This window comes from Macaca nemestrina, chromosome 9, assembly GCF_043159975.1.
Source record: "Macaca nemestrina isolate mMacNem1 chromosome 9, mMacNem.hap1, whole genome shotgun sequence".
In the NCBI taxonomy this organism is placed as follows: domain Eukaryota; kingdom Metazoa; phylum Chordata; class Mammalia; order Primates; family Cercopithecidae; genus Macaca; species Macaca nemestrina.
Window position 1 is genome coordinate 80385499 of NC_092133.1, and position 16046 is coordinate 80401544.

The window sequence follows — 16046 nt, forward strand, 5'->3', positions numbered from 1 at the left end:
AAGATTCTTGATCTGGCTATTGAAATGTTACAAGAAATGAGGTTTGAAAAGCCCTAACCCGATCTTCCAATTTATCTTTTTCCTTATTGTGGCAATCACTGACATTCCAAATGGTAGAGTCTTCCCAGCCGTGTCCTTGAGTAAATAAGTGAAGCAGAGCCCTCCCTCCTTCTGCATTTCCCAAACTTAAGTAGAGTCTGTGGAACAGGAATACATTTTTCTGTGTTAAGCCGGGGACATTTGGGAATGGTTGCCTAAGCATAAATCTAACCTATCTTAACTACAATGCCCTTGTGAATAAATATGCTCAGGTACTTGTATGTTGATTTTTGTCCTTGTTAGATTATATGATAATCAAGACAAAAATTTCCAGCTCTTGTCCTCTAGACAAACTGCTCACTGAATCCCTTGATTGATAGTCTAGGTTTGATAGCCCACATTCACTGTCCAGAGCACAATTTCTGTATTTGCCTTTTTGTGCCCAGCAACTACAATGGGCAAGTGACCTTGGACATATTCTCTGCTTAATCATGAAGACTATAACCTTGTTGCAGTCATAAAAAGAAATCATGAGGATGCTATGATTCCAACCAACCTCCAAACCAGGCTTCCAAGGCCAGCTATGCTGCAGCCTCACCATGGCCCAAATTGGTCTTCAGCATTGGAAGGCCAGAAATTCTTTTGCCAGGATACTCAGAGGGCATTCAATTTTCAGGGACTAACTCATACTCATCAGACTCACATACTAAAAGACTAAGGTAAGCCAGACATCGTTTTATTATTTACAATAAGAATGTGTTTCTTCCCATGACTTGAATATTCATGGGCATAATCCAGGATGATTCTTCTCTACAAGAGCAAACCAGGGATGACAGGATACACAAAGGAAGGTTGACAGATGAGTATTGGGAGGCTTATCATCTTGGAGGCTGTATTAGTCCATTTTCATGCTGCTGGTAAAGACATACCCAAGAATGGGTAATTTATAAAGAAAAAGAGGTTTAGGGGACTCACAGTTCCACATGGCTGGAGAGACCTCACAATCATGGCAGAAGGCAAGGAGGAGCAAAGGCATGTCTTACATGGTGTCAGGCAAAAGGACTTGTGCAGAGGTACTTCCAGTTATAAAACCATCAAATCGCATGAGACTTATTCATTACCATGAGAACAGTATGGGGGAAACTGCCCCCATGATTCAATGATCTCCACCTGGCCCCACCCTTGATTCGTGGGGATTATTACAATTCAAGGTGAGATTTGGGTGGGGACACAGTCAAACCATATCAGAGGCCTTTCCGTACAGACCATGAAAATAGGTCCCAATAAACCATTGGATTGTTGGCAAGATTGAACTCTCTCTTTCTCTCTCTCTGTTAACATCAGATAAATACTACAGATTTCTTGCTTTTAAGTTCCTGATTTTTCTTCAAACAAGACTCAGTAAAACTGGCTACATGTTACTTGTCTTTAGGTCAATAACTATTCCATCATGATTGTTCACACAATCATTTAAAGGCAACGCCCTGATCACTTCAACAGACGACTGCTTTCATCTACTGTGTTTACATTTGTCCTAATTTTGGGGGTGTCTATCACTCTCATTTTATCAAACAGTCAGAACTGAGTCTTGGGTCTCCAAAAACTCACCAGAAATGCCTTTCTAAATCTTCATAAGGGGTAAACAAATTACAGTCTCAGGGTCAAATCCAGCCTGTCAACTGTTTTTGTAAAAAGCGTCTTATTGGAAGACATCCATAACTACTAATTTACATATTGTCTATGGCTGCTTTTGCATCCCATCAGCAGAGTTAAGTAGTAGCAACAGAGCCTAAAATATTTACTATTTGCCTTTCTTTGCAGGAAAAAAGTTTGCTGGCTCCCAATGTATACAGTGTCTTTGTCATCTTTCAACAAAACCGCCTCTCTTACCAATGTCTATGGCCCACAAGTTATAGTCAGGTGCACCCTCCAGGTGGTGGCAGAAGATATCCAAGAATGGAAATTCCATGCTCATGTGCATAGGTGCTCTCATGGTTCTGATCCCAGGTTTCGGCGATTTTTAAAAAGTTAATTTCTGTAGTGAACCTGCTGTGGACCACACTGCAGGGACTGATACTGAATAAAGACCCTCAGCCTGATGAGAAAGTTGTCAGAGAACTGGATTCTGAAAGAGAATTCATCACTTCCTTGTATAAATCATTCAACTCTTTGGTCCTCGTCTGTAAAATCAAACAGCCCCACCTCCATAGTGGGTTGTCATGAGTATCACATGTGAGAAAACTGAGTGAAATATGTGGTAAGGTCTTTTGTAAATGTGAGGGGGAGTACAGTAATTTTAGGAAGCACTGCATCACACTGGCTTATATCTAATAAATCACGTGACATAATAGTTGCAAATACTTGGAGTTTCTTGCCTAATAGTAGCAAAACACTTTTCTTTGATCACTTGCCGTCCCAAAATTTCTTCAGTTGCTACCCAAAGGACTTGGCACAGGTACCCTGGATGCTCCTCATGCCAGAGATCAGCTCTATAAACAAGAAACAAATTGAGCCTTCTGCTGGGAACATTCACTTTCCCCAGTGCACAGAGATAATATCTCAGTGGTTTCCTAGCTCTAAGAAAAAGCAAACAGGAATTTTCCTTTGAAACAACTTGAGCAACCAGGAAGGCTCTGAGACACTCTCAAGAACCCAGGTAGGTTTTGGTAAGAATCACAAAGGCTGCTGCATGGGGGCAGAAGTGAGTGTGCCAGACAGCATAGAGTGTAATGAGATCTCTTGGATCCCTCCAGCCTGACATTCTGAAAGCAAATGAGCAATGTTCTCTTGGGCATTGTCTCAAACTCTAGCATTTATCGAAAAATCCAATGATTGTCTCTAGGCAGAATAGCACTCTGAGAATAAATATTAGAATTCAGTGAGGGCACAGTGGGTTATGAGTGTGGTGTGTGTGTTAGTGAGGATGGGTAACTACCAGTATGGCTAATGCATAGAGAGATGGTGTGTGTGAGTGCCTATGAATTAGCATTAATGTAATCAAGGTGCAGTATATGAGAATGGTAAGGACTTTTAACCGTGGATCCCAACTGCGTGGTCCAAATCTCAGAGTTAGCTAAATTTGCCTAGCTGTGTAATCCTGCTCAATGAAGGATTAAATCACTGTTTAGCACATATTCCGTGCTCTACCATCACCTCCAGGGGAGAAGTGTCCTTACTTGCCCTGTTAAACTTGGGTTTGGCCATGAGACTTGCTTTGGCAGATAGAATATGGACAGAAGTGGCAGTATACCAATTCTGAACTAAGAACTTAACAGGCATTGCATGAAAAATCATTCCTCTATTATCATTCAACTGCACCATGAGAGAAACCTGCCCCAGGTACCCACTGCTACTCTCCAGCCCAGGCTCCAAATGAAACACACAGAGCAGAGCCATCCTAATCAACCCACAGGCCTGTGAGTGTGAAAATAAGTGTTCACTGCTATATATCACTAAGATTTTGCTTTCATTTGTTATACAGCAAAAGCTGACTGAAACAGGCAAGTTTCTTAACCCCCCACCCCAGGGAAATGGAGAGAATAGTGGTGCCTGCTGCAAATGATTGTTACAAGAATTTAGCACTTAGAACACTTTCTAGCCTGTAGTTAGTGCTTAACAAGTGTTAGTGGTTGTTGCAGTAGCTGCTGCTGCTGTTGTTGTGTGTAAGTATCTGTGTAAGCAGGTACCCGAGCAGGTAAGAGTGGGTGATCATGTACTCAGGTGTCAGAGTTAAAGAAGGAGAGTGGGCGGGCAGGTGTGTGAATTGTGGAGGCACGTCCCTCAGCAGAAGTACTCATTGATCCTCCTGCCCCCTTTGACTCCAAAGGCCTGAAAGTCCACACTGGAACGAGCTGAGAGAAGCCTGTCGGCCTCGCTGACACTGTGCCGGGACAGCTCCTCCAAGCCATCCTCGCTGTGGCCTAGTCTCTCTAGGTTGATGTAGGTAACTGTGGCCTCAGTGGAGTCCCTGTTGAAGCACTTTCGGCAGCGCCTCTGAAGAGCACCGCAGCAGACAAGCAGCGTGAGAGGCAGGGCAATGACGACAGCCACACTGATCACCACCACATTGATGAGCTGCTGAGTGTTCTCAGCATCCACCACTTCGTTGGTGGAGAAGATAACACACTGCTCCTTCCGGGGCACCAGGCCCTGCACGCAGACACACGCCACATACTTGGTCTTGGGCAACAGCCCAGTAATAGTCACTCTGGTCTTCCCAGGCTGCACAATCACCCGCCGCATGCTGTGCTGCCCAAAGACCGCATAGAGGACATTGAAGGCAGTTGTGTTCTTAGCCTTGGGTGCCTTCCACACCAAGGACACGCTGTGGTAAGTGTCTCCCACCACCTTCACAGACCTCACCACTCGTGCCTCTGAGGGTCCCACCCGCCCATCAGAGAGCTCTCCCAGGGCATCCATCTGGAAGTGCTGGAGGGTCAGCTCCTCCTTTGAGCTGGGCACAGAGGGTCCAGTGGCCAGGACAGCAGGTTTGGGAATCTGGGGGACATGCCTGGCCACCAGCTTGTTGTTGTAAGCAGCGGCTTCCCCTCCACCACCTGTCCTTGCCCATAGTGCCCCTGGGCTCCCGCTGTGTTCTGTGGAAGTCTGCGGCTCAGTGACAATCAGGGAGATAACAGTCTCAGAGGCTCCCAGGAAGTTCTTGGCTTGGCAGATGTAGTCTCCGGAGTCAAGGTGGGACACTGCAGGCAGGCCCAGCAGAGTCCAGCTCGTGCCGTCACTGGAGACTTCCTCATGCACTAGGAGGAAAACAGGCATGTGAGGGAGAACAAAAGGGCCCATCTGCCCCAAGCTGCCTTTCAGGGCCAAGTTCACAGCCCCAGCTGGTGCACACTCAGGTGTCATCCTGAGAAAACACTGGTAGTCATTCAACTTTTCTTAGACTAGTCAAGGGGATCAGTATTACTTTGGGCTCATAGGTGGGGAGCCTCTGGAGCCCCAGGCTGAGGCAGAGCCTAAGAATGATGCCTTCTAAATCTGACAAGCTCACACTATGGGTTTTTTTGTTGTTGTTAGCTTTTTTCAGATAGTGTCTTGCTCTGTCATCCAGGTTGGAGTGCAGCAGTGTGACCATGGCTCACTCCAGCCTGGAACTCCCAGGCTCAAGTGATCCTCCCACCTCAGCCTCCTGAGTAGCTGGGACCACAGGCACATGCCACCATGCTCAGCAGTTTTTTGTTTGTTTGCTTTTTGTGACAAGGTCTCACTATGGTGCCCATGCTGGTAACTCCTAGACTCCAGCGATCCTCCTGTCTCATCCTCCCAAACTGCGAGGACTGGGTGTGAGCCACCACGCCCAGGCAACCCACTATGTTCTTAAGGGCCCTGGAATTTTGCAAAGGTGACCAGCTAGATTGTGCTAGAACCGCAGCTCCTCCATATATGACCTGTGTAATGTAGCATTTAGCCTCTCAGAGCCTCAGTATACTTACATGCAAAATAAGAAGGAAAACTGGGTTGCTCTCTGAAGTTCAATGTCATTATGTACATAATACACTTAGCACTGTGCTAGAACCACACGAAGAGCTCGATAGATGGTAGCTCACATCATTAATTACTCCAGGTAATTCTGGCTTAATATTTACAACTGGTAAACTTATTATAAAATTAATACACTAAAAGAGGATCTTCCACCAAAAAGTCAGCTTTTTGTTCTCTCAGTGTGGGCCCCCAGTCTCTATAGAGTGGCTGATGGGATATGATAGGACAGGTCAAGAGCCATTGTCATTGTTGAATCTGTTGTCACAGTGACTTGCCTCTGGGAAGCCCCCCATCAAACTCAACTCAGACAGATGGAAGCGAGCTTTGCTTAGACAACTTCCCTCTGGCCCTGCCAAACCCCCATTTGGGGCACTGCTTTGCTCTCCCCAGTCTGGGGTCTCAGTGCAGCATCCCTGTAGCTCACATACCTGTACCATTAAGGGGCCTGCTATTGGCCCTCCTCCAGCTCATCTCAGGCCCAGGGACTCCAGTAGCTCCACAGCGTAGCAATGCTGTGCCACCCAAAGGGGACCTGATGTTGGCCACTCCTGGATGGAGCTCTGGGCCCTGGCACTTCCTCAGTTCAAGCTGGCTGAAGGCCACTCCGGCCAGGCTGCGTGGGCTGGCACATCTCAGTTCGGTCTCAATGAAGGCCAAGTTTGGGGCCCAGCCATCCAAAAGATGAACCAGGTCATAGAGTTGGCAGTCACATGCCCAGGGGTTGTCCTGTAGCCCTGCAGGGGTGAAAAAGAAGACAAGATATTCGGATAGATATTCAAGGTCCTCAAGCCCAGCACCCTTTCCCCTCTGGGAGGACAGGCAGGTCCTCATTCAGAGTCAGCAGAACTGGCCTCCGGGCCCAGTTCCTTGCCTTGCTAGTAATATGACCTGAAATTTGATTTTTTGTGTTAAATAACAGCATTACTTTCTTTTCAGCCTTGCTTTAAACATAATAAAAAATAAATCTTTGTGGGTTTTTTTTTTTTTTTTGAGACAGAGTCTCGCTCTGTCGCCCAGGCTGGAGTGCAGTGGCCGGATCTCAGCTCACTGCAAGCTCCGCCTCCCAGGTTTACGCCATTCTCCTGCCTCAGTCTCCCGTGTAGCTGGGACTACAGGCGCCCGCCACCTCGCCCAGCTAGTTTTTTGTATTTTTTTGGTAGAGACGGGGTTTCACCGTGTTAGCCAGGATGGTCTCGATCTCCTGACCTCGTGATCCGCCCGTCTCGGCCTCCCAAAGTGCTGGGATTACAGGCTTGAGGCACCGCGCCCGGCCAAAAATAAATCATTTTAAGTACTGGGTAGATATACAGCATCCTGACAGAACTGGCAGTTACTGTTGCCATTCTCGGACTCATCCTTTCAGGCCACTGGCCAGGTAGTATTTCCACAATAATCGCAATATGACAAAATCAATTTCTAGGAATGCATCACTGACCTCTGATCCTTAATGCCAGTTCTCCCAGTATCAATGGCATTTTCAGCATCATCCCAGCAATGAAGGTGGCTGCTCTGAGCCACGGACCCTTTGACATGGCTCAAATGGGCGTAAACAGCAGGGTGAAAGGGCCAGAAAATCAAATCCTGGGATATATCCCCCACTGTCTTTACTCTAAAATTGAGCATTCTTACAGAGCCGAAAGCAGGTCATTGTACCCACTCTGTCAAAGAACATTATAGAGATAGAGGGGTACCATGTGCATATAAATGAGGTACCCTGTGTCCTCAATTCTAAGGCACAATTCCTTCTTACAGGGTTACATTACTGAAATGCAAGATAAATGCACTTGATATTATCTCCTTTTAGTCCCCAAAGACTTATTGAATTTAATAGTATATCTAATAATCAATGATATCTTATACATTCACATAGATATATTTAATACATGTGTCAAAGGGTTGGGGTGGGTGCATTCAGATCTGACTGGATATTCATGTCTCTCAGGTCTCTTTGAGCACAACCCATGGGTGCCAGTTCCTTTTCCCACCTCCCCCTTACCCTGTCTCACCAGAGGTTGCTGCCTTGTGTCATTGGTTAAATGCACTTAATGATACATCTGCAACCCAAGATTCATCAATGCCTGGCTCCAGTGGTGTGCTACCTGGCTTTCATTTTATTACAATAGGGCCAGAAAGAATGAATGTAAAAGGCAAAGTTAAACAACAGTGAAACTTTCACTTGCCAGACTGGCAAAAGTTAAACATTTTGGCCATTTTAATTGTTAGTTCCATGAGTATATACATTTTCATCTCTTTTGTTCTCTGCTGTATTCCCAGCACCTAGAATTGGAAGGCATTCAAAAATATGGAGTCTCACTCATTGCCCAGGCTGGAGTGCAGTGGAGCAACCTCGGCTCACTGCAACCTCCGCCTTCCAGGTTCAAGCAATTCTTCTGCGTTAGCCTCCCAAGTAACTGGGATTACAGGTGCCCACCACCACATCTGGCTAATTTTTGTATTTTTTTTTTTTTTTTTTTTTTTTTGAGACAGAGTCTCGCTCTGTCGCCCAGGTTGGAGTACAGTGGCCGGATCTCAGCTCACTGCAAGCTCCGCCTCCCGGGTTCACGCCATTCTCCTGCCTCAGCCTCCGGAGTCGCTGGGACTATAGGCACCCGCCACCTCTCCCGGCTAGTTTTTTGTATTTTTTAGTAGAGATGGGGTTTCACTGTGTTAGCCAGGATGGTCTCGATCTCCTGACCTCGTGATCCACCCGTCTCAGCCTCCCAAAGTGCTGGGATTACAGGCTTGAGCCACCGCGCCCGGCCGGTAATTTTTGTATTTTTAGTAGAGACAGAGTGTCACCATATTGGCCAGGCTGGTCTCAAACTCCTGACCTCAAGTGATCCACCCGCCTCGGCCTCCCAAAGTGCTGAGATTACAGGTGAAAGCCACCAAACCCAGACCAGATGGGTTTTTAAATGTCTAATATGCACACTCTGTGACCTAATAATTCCACTTCTCAGTTCCTATTCTAGAGAAACATTGATGTGCACAAGAACGTATTGCCAAGAATGTTCTCTGTTGCATCATAGGTGTTAACAACATAATGGAAACAATTTAAAAGTCCACTAAAGGGGGAATGGCTAAATAAACTATAGTATAAATATGTTTATAACATAGTGCAGATATGGTATACTATAGAATGTTGTGCAGTAGTTTTAAAAATGAACTTGATCCATTTGTAGAAATTTAGAAAGATCTACAAGATATAGTGTTGGGTCAAAAAGTTAGTGTTGGTTAGTATGTATGACAAAATTTTATGTAAAACCCACACATAACTTTTCTTAATCCATGTATGTATGTGTATATATATGTACATACATATGCATATGAAATGTATCTGAACAGATAGGGAGCTTGCATATAAATATGATAATAGTAACTACTTTTGGGAAGGGGTTGGAATAGGGAGAGAGGACAGAAGGGTCTTTAACCTCTTCTGCAATATTTTAAACGTTTGTATTTATTCATGTATGAGTTGTATAATTCAGATCAATTTTCCAGAATGAATTATGCCCCTTCTGTCATTCTCAGGACCAGGCAGGTGCCTTGGGCAGGAAAGGAGATCTAGCTCACATGGTAAGCTGTTGGTTTGTTAGGAACAGGAAGGAACCGAAGAAATAGCAGGTCCAGCTGGTGTAGTGTACTAACCCATCCAGCTCTGAGTTGGGAAATTGAGTCTCAGGGGCCTTCTCCTGGTTGTGTGACCTGGAAAGACCTCTCTTATGACTGGGATGCGAACTGCCACAGTCTGGCTTGTCGATTGAGCTCCTAAACCCGCCGCTCTTGTGGATCTCACTGTCTTTGCTTAAACCTGGAAGGCAGGTATGATTTCAATTTTCTAAATAAAGAATCGAAACTCAGAGAAGCATGGTAACTTGCCTAAGACCCCAGGTGAAGGATGCCACCTCTTACCTAGGACCAGCCTGGGGTGGTGGCTGTGAGGGAAGATACCGGTCTTCAGGTGAGCCCAGGAGATGATCAGCTCCTGCGGGAGCCTCATCAGCTGGTTGCTGGAGAGATCCAGGAAGGTGAGGTTCTCCAGGAAGCGCGCGGCCTCAGGGGGCACAGCCGAAAGGCGGTTGGCCTGCAGGTCCAGCAGCCGCAGCTCGGGGGCGTCCCTGAGCGCGGCCCAGGGGAAGGTGGCCAGGCGGTTCCCAGGCAGCCGCAGCTCCCGCAGGCGTCGCAGGCCACGCAGCATGAGGGCGTTGAGCTCGCTGAGGGCGTTGTAAGGCAGCCACAGCTGCTCCAGGCGGCCCAGGGGCCTGAAGGCCTCGGCAGGAACCCTGCGGATGGCCGTCCGCTCCAGGCGCAGTCTGGAGGTGTCCGGAGGGATGGACGCCGGAGGCAGGGTCATGTCGGGGTCGTTGCACACCACCGTCCTGCTGGCAGAAATGGGGGATAGTTGAGCAAGGATCCTGCCTGGTCTGGGACCTCCCACCGCTTCCTCCCTTTGCGAGGCCTCCAGTTCTGCCTGTTATCACCGGACACCCACACCCGAGTCCAGGCCATGGCTGGGACCTGGAGAGGGGCCTGGAGCAAGCCAGCTCCACTTTTCCTTTTTGCAGAGGTCTTGCTCTGAGAGCCTTTCACAAGGGTCCCAGGAAGGTCATTTGGTCTTCACGGTCCTGCAAGTCTTCACCTTTACACTGTTACGACCCATAACAGCCCACAGCACCCACAGTGCACTAAGAATGAACAGTATTAATAAACCCCGTGATCACGTTGTGCACTGTTGCTTTGCAAATATGTGTTAAAAGTGTTCGTTTGGCCAGGCACGGTGGTTCACGCCTGTAATCCCAGCACTTTGGGAGGTGGAGGCGGGTGGATCATCTGAGGTCAGGAGCTCAAGACTAGCCTGGCCAACATGGTGAAACCTTGTCTCTACTAAAAAATACAAAAATTAGCCAGGCATGGTGGCACACGCCTGTAGTCCCAGCTACTCGGGAGGCTGAGGCAGGACAATCGCTTGAACCCAGGAGGCACAGGTTGCAGTGAGCGGAGATCACCCCACTGCACTCCCACCTGGGTGACAGAGCAAGACTTGGTCTAAAAAATAAATAAAGAAATAAAAATGTTCGTTTGTTAAATTTTCCCTTAATTTTTGTAACTGTTTTGGTTTATCATTTAACAAAAAATGTACCAAGGACATAAAAAATGAAAGCACCTCAAGTCTCTCCACCTCTGGTGAGCCATGTGATGATCAAGGTGTTCAAGAGCCAGGACTTGGCAGCGTCACAGCTGGATTCACACCTGGGCTCTTTGCGTGCTGGCTATGTGTCCTTGAGTATACTAGGTAATGTCTCGTTTCCTCAGTTTTGCCATCAAATAGACTCCACAGGTGGTTATGGGGTTAAAGAGATAATGCATGTAGAAGCCCAGCACATTGCCTGCCACCCTGCATGAGCCCAAGGGTATGGATCACTGTCATCATTGTTTGCATCTCAGCACTGCGAGTAGATTGGGTCAGTCTTATCAACTCTTCTACCCAAACCACGACTTCTTAAACCTTATTCTGTTATGACTGAGACTAAAGCAGAGGATAGAGAGATAATAGGAAGCAGTCCCTGCCCTCAAGGAGCCTACATTTCAGGGTTATGTTTTACAGTACGTAAACCGAAAATAAAATCCTAAGCCCCTCAACCACTGAACAGGCCTGTCTAAGGGAGGTTGTTCTCTTGTAATAGCATAACCTACTGGTCATATCAGGCTTTCCTGGAGGTACACACACATATCACCAGCATCCCTCAGAATAACTCATATACTCCACTTAAAGGCGGCTGGGCTGGGCTTGTTTTTTCTTGTAAACAGTGCCCACAAACAGCACGGATATTCTTATTCACTCCTTTTGAGCAAATATACGTGGAACTCCTACTAAGTGATGGGCAGTTCAGAAGAGAATCAGCCTCATAGCCCCTGTCTCCATACAGTGTGTAATCTAGCTCAGGAAGAAAGAGCATTTACAGCAACGGTATTTCCAGATAATAAAATAGGTTTGATTAGGTGTGATGGCTCATGCTTATAGTCCCAGCTACTCAGAAGGCTGAGGTGGGAAGGTGGCTTGCGCCCAGGAGTTGGAAGTTGCAGTGAGCTATGATTGTGCCATTGTACTTCAGCCTGGGTGACAGAGCAAGATCCTGTCTCAAAAAAAAAAAAAAAAAAAAAAATACAGGTTTGGGTATTGCAAGGAGGAAGGTCTGGATGTAGGTGAGAGAAAGACAGGTGATTGGAAAACTTATCTTGGGAGAGAAAATGGCAAAAGGGGGATTTAAAGGAAACTGTAAGAACCCAATGCAAGCCTACACCACAGCTCAAACTTACAGCACAACTCAAACCTCCAGCACAACTCCTGGTGGGGTAAAACCAGAGGCAAACTGGGACAAACAGCATGGGCACAAATCCATTCAGGTGCACAGTCCAGCTCTTCCCAGGTAATCCCAGTGACCACAGCACACACTTCATGATACAACAGCTCAGACATAAAGGCTGGGCTCTCTGAGAGGCCCAGGTGAGACAGGGATCCGAGGAAGGCTTCTGAAATGCAGAAGGAGCTTTGGTCTAACTGCACCGTCTGTGCCCATAGCCACAGGGGACCTCAGGGCCCGCTACCATCTTTCCTGATCTCATAGGACCCTCCGTGCAGATGGGCTGGTGCATGTTAGCCATGGGATGGTCAAGCGGGTAGAACCAAGAGCTCTGGCTTCAGAGGAAGGAATGCCCACTGACTTACATTAGCGGCCCTAGAAACTCATTTTCCATCTTAAGGCTAACTCTGCTGCCTGGAACTTATCACTGGTCCCTGCCCATGGCAGCATCACCGGAAAAGTGTTCTGAAAACTGAATCGGAATGCCTGGGTTCCAGGACCGGTTTCATCAAGGATGTTGTGTGTCTTTCAGCCCTATGCCTCCTATGGGCGATGGGAGGCTTTTTGTCACTCCAGTGACACTCTCCAGGCTGGAAACAGCCTGTTCAGGGCTCAGCCTGGCTTCTCTTGGGGACAGGATCCCTACCCTCCATATGAGTTGATGCGTTGGACACTTGGGCTACAGTGGAGTTCGTTCTGGTTCTCAGATCATTTGAAGGGTCTTTTCTTAGTGGTTCTTCTCCATTCTCTGCCTCCTGTCCTCCCCCAATCAACTCGACATTCATTACCAAGATTATTAAAAGGGTAGCTCCGATAACATTGTTCCCTGGATCAGAAACCATCAGTGGCTCAGAAACCATGCAGAGGTCTTTAATGGATAAGCTAAAGAAGTCGGAGAAAAGATGTTTTAAAGGTTGCTAAAGAAAAGAAGAAAATGAGCAGTAGTGGAAGAACAAGGGTCCACAAGCCACGGTGGCATGGGAATGGTCATGGAAGGAGAGGAGGAGCGATTGGAAGTGCTCTGAGGGATCAGACAGAGGGTGGGGAAAGTCAAGGAAAAGGCTGGGGATGGAAGGAAGCATGCTTGTCATGGGATGGGCACTCCTGGCTTTTGGAGCACCCATAAAAAGGGTTGAGGCTGAGGCTCCTGGGATCTGGCCAGCGAAGATTGAGAGGAGGAAGAGAATGAGAGGCAAGTGGTCCCATCATGGATGAGGTCATAGGAAATATGATTGGGCATTGTAGAGAGGTCAGGCAAGAGAGTGCAAGAGCCTGGGAAAGAAGGGGCTGGGGAAATATAGAAAAGAAGAAGGAATAGAAAAAATCAAGGAGAAGAAAAGAAAGCAGTAAGGGAAGGGATTTCCTGGACGTTTAAGGAGGGCTCTTCTCCTCCAGGAGCCTGGAGGAGGACTCAGGAAGGACTTCCTAGAACTGACACACTTATACTTCACCCTCAGGCCCATGTGTATAGATACCTGGTACCTCTCGGACAGAGTCACCCCTTTGCTTGCTGGAAAATAATGCAGCACAGACCACCCCATAAGACCCCTGGTCCTCAGGGGCCAGGGGAGATGAAGATCTCACCCAGGGCCCCAGCTCCAACTCCTCCCAACCCAGCCTAGCTGGCAGAGCAATGGAGGCTGGGCTGCCCATCCCACACACCCAGTACCATACCTGGCCTTGCTGCCATCACCCATGATATGGAGGCTGCAGCTGCATTGAGAGGGGCAGAACCCCCGGGCCTGGGGGGGCCACCCAAGGGCCAAGAGCCAGAGCATGCCTAATGCCACCCTCATGGCTCCTGGCTCCTCTCTGGCCCAGGCAGGGGCCTGTCCCTGGACCACTCCGTCCCACCGGCCCAGCAAGCCCAGCAAGCCCAGCAGCTGCCCACTTGCTTGCCAGCCCCTTACACCCCCTCCTGAGGCCATCGGATAAACACTGACAGGCTGGGGATTAGGGAGGGGAGTCCCAGCCCCAGCACTCAGCGGCTTATTGCTTTCTGAATCACTCAGTCCTGAGAGTGGGGGCGGGGGACCCCCCTCCATAGCAATAGCGACAGGCCCAGAGAGGCCAGGGCACAGCAAAGCAAGACAAGTAGGCAGCTTCCCAGAGGCGAACAGCCATGGGACTGTCATCTGCAAAGCACCCCATCCCAACAAGGCCACGGACAACACAGACTCCAGTGGAGTGCCAGGGAAGATGGAGACAGAACCCCCGCCTCAATAAGGGCCTTTGGAAATTCTTTCCTCTGACACTGTCTTCCAGCAAAAAGCAGTGAAATGAAGCAACGCTTCTTGACGGTGCTAAAGGCATTGGAAGGAGGCTAAGCTCTGGACCCAGGCTTCCTGGGGTCAAATCCCAGCTGTTTCATTAATGGGCTGTGACCTTGGGTGAGTCACATTCCCTCTTGGCCTCTGTGTCCTTATCCGACAAAGAGAAATAAAGCTACTCCATGCAGGGTGTTTGTGAAAATTAAACTCAAATTCCAAGGCCTTGATAGCCTGTGGGAACAGAAGCTCCCTCATAAGTTGTAAGTGGCCAGTTTCACTGGTTCTTTTAAGTCCCTGCTTACAGAGGAACTGGACAGATTCAGATATTTTGGGGAGATATCAGAGGTGTCTCTCATGAGGCCGCAAATGGTCCCAGGCTGCCAGGCAAACAGCTGCCTGCCTTGAGTGCCCCATGGATATGGACTCAGCACACTGCTATTTCAGCTGGCCCCTCCTGGGCATTACTATGAATGCCAAAGGTGGGGATGTCTCCACATGAGGGACAAGGGCACCCCTCTCCTCAATGGATGGTACTCCAGCGACGGCCCCAGAGAGGTAGCTCAGAGAGTTCTTAGAGAAGGCACTTCAGGTTTTTTTGGAGACAGAACCCAACCTCTAATAAGGACTTTTGGAAATTCTCCATTCATAAAGCTTTCTTTTGCTTTATAGTGACACGGTTGCTCTGTCACTCAGAATGGAGTGCAGTGGTGTAATCATAGCTCACTGTAGCCTCGAACTCCTGAGCTCAAGCCATCCTCCTACCTCAGCCTCCTGAGTAACTGGAACTGCAGGCAACCACCACCATGTTTGGCTATTTTTTTAAAAAGTAGTTTTTGTAGAGACAGGGTCTTGCTGTGTTGCCCAGGATGGTCTCAAACTCCTGGCCTCAAGTGATCCTCCTGCCTCAGTTTCCCAAAGTACTGGGATTACAGGCCTGAGCCACCGCACCCAGCCTAATTTCAATTTTTACCTATTCTCTCCTAACCCTATCTCACTTTACCATATCTACTCAAGATGCCGGTGGGCACTGACAAGGGATGATTCCTAATAGTAGACACTCAGTTGACTCGCTCATTTATTCTTCACATTTGACCCCGAGGCATTGTTCTCTAGTCCAGCATGCCCTACCTATGTTGTTTGACTTTTCTAGAGGGTTCCCCAGTCCTTCATGCCTGTGATTCCAGGCAGGCCTAGACCAGTGAGGTATATGACCTGCAAAGATCTCTGGGGCCCCAGCGCACACATAAAATGCCTAGCTCGGTGCCAGGTCAGTTTTGACAATACTGGTTTCTCATTCTTTCCTTCCAGTGCAGCCAGTAGGATTTTCCCAGTGTTTCCCAGTTATATTTCCTCCTCCCCAAACCCAGCCACCAGATGTGCCTGTTTCCACATCTCTGCTTCTTCCTCCTTGTGTCTTTTGCCCAAATGAACTTTACCTTTTAATCTTGGCCTTGCCCTGCTTTATCTTCTCTCATGAAGGCTTTTGTGACCTTGAAGGCATGAAAAAAGGACTGACATATGTATTAACCAACACCATAAGGTAGAAACTGAGAAAGAAGGCCGGGCGCGGTGGCTCATGCCTGTTATCCCAGCACTTTCAGAGGCCGAGGCGGGCCTGAGGTCGGGAGTTCGAGACCAGTCTGACCAACATAGAGAAACCCTGTCTCTACTAAAAATACAAAATTAGCCGAGCATGGTGGCACATGCCTGTAATCCCAGCTACTCAGGAGGCTGAGGCGGGCGGAGAATGGCTTGAACCTGAGAGGCGGAGGTTGCGGTGAGCCGAGATTGCACCATTACACTCCAGCCTGGGCGACAGAGCGAGACTGCATCCCAAAACAAACAAACAAACAAACAAACAAACAAACAAAAAGAA

General features: G+C 48.0%; 1 protein-coding gene across 1 annotated transcript; it reads right to left on the reverse strand.

Annotated features, from left to right (window-relative positions):
* Window positions 1–2845: 2845 nt before the first annotated feature.
* On the reverse strand, window positions 2846–13711 carry LOC105495994 (leucine rich repeat, Ig-like and transmembrane domains 1). Its single transcript, XM_011766019.3, has 4 exons — window positions 13575–13711; window positions 9451–9917; window positions 5967–6272; window positions 2846–4796 (listed from the first exon to the last, which is right to left on the reverse strand). The coding sequence occupies exons 1-4, from the start codon at window positions 13694–13696 to the stop codon at window positions 3820–3822; spliced, it is 1872 nt and encodes a 623-aa protein (XP_011764321.3). The 5' UTR covers window positions 13697–13711; the 3' UTR covers window positions 2846–3819.
* Window positions 13712–16046: the final 2335 nt, after the last annotated feature.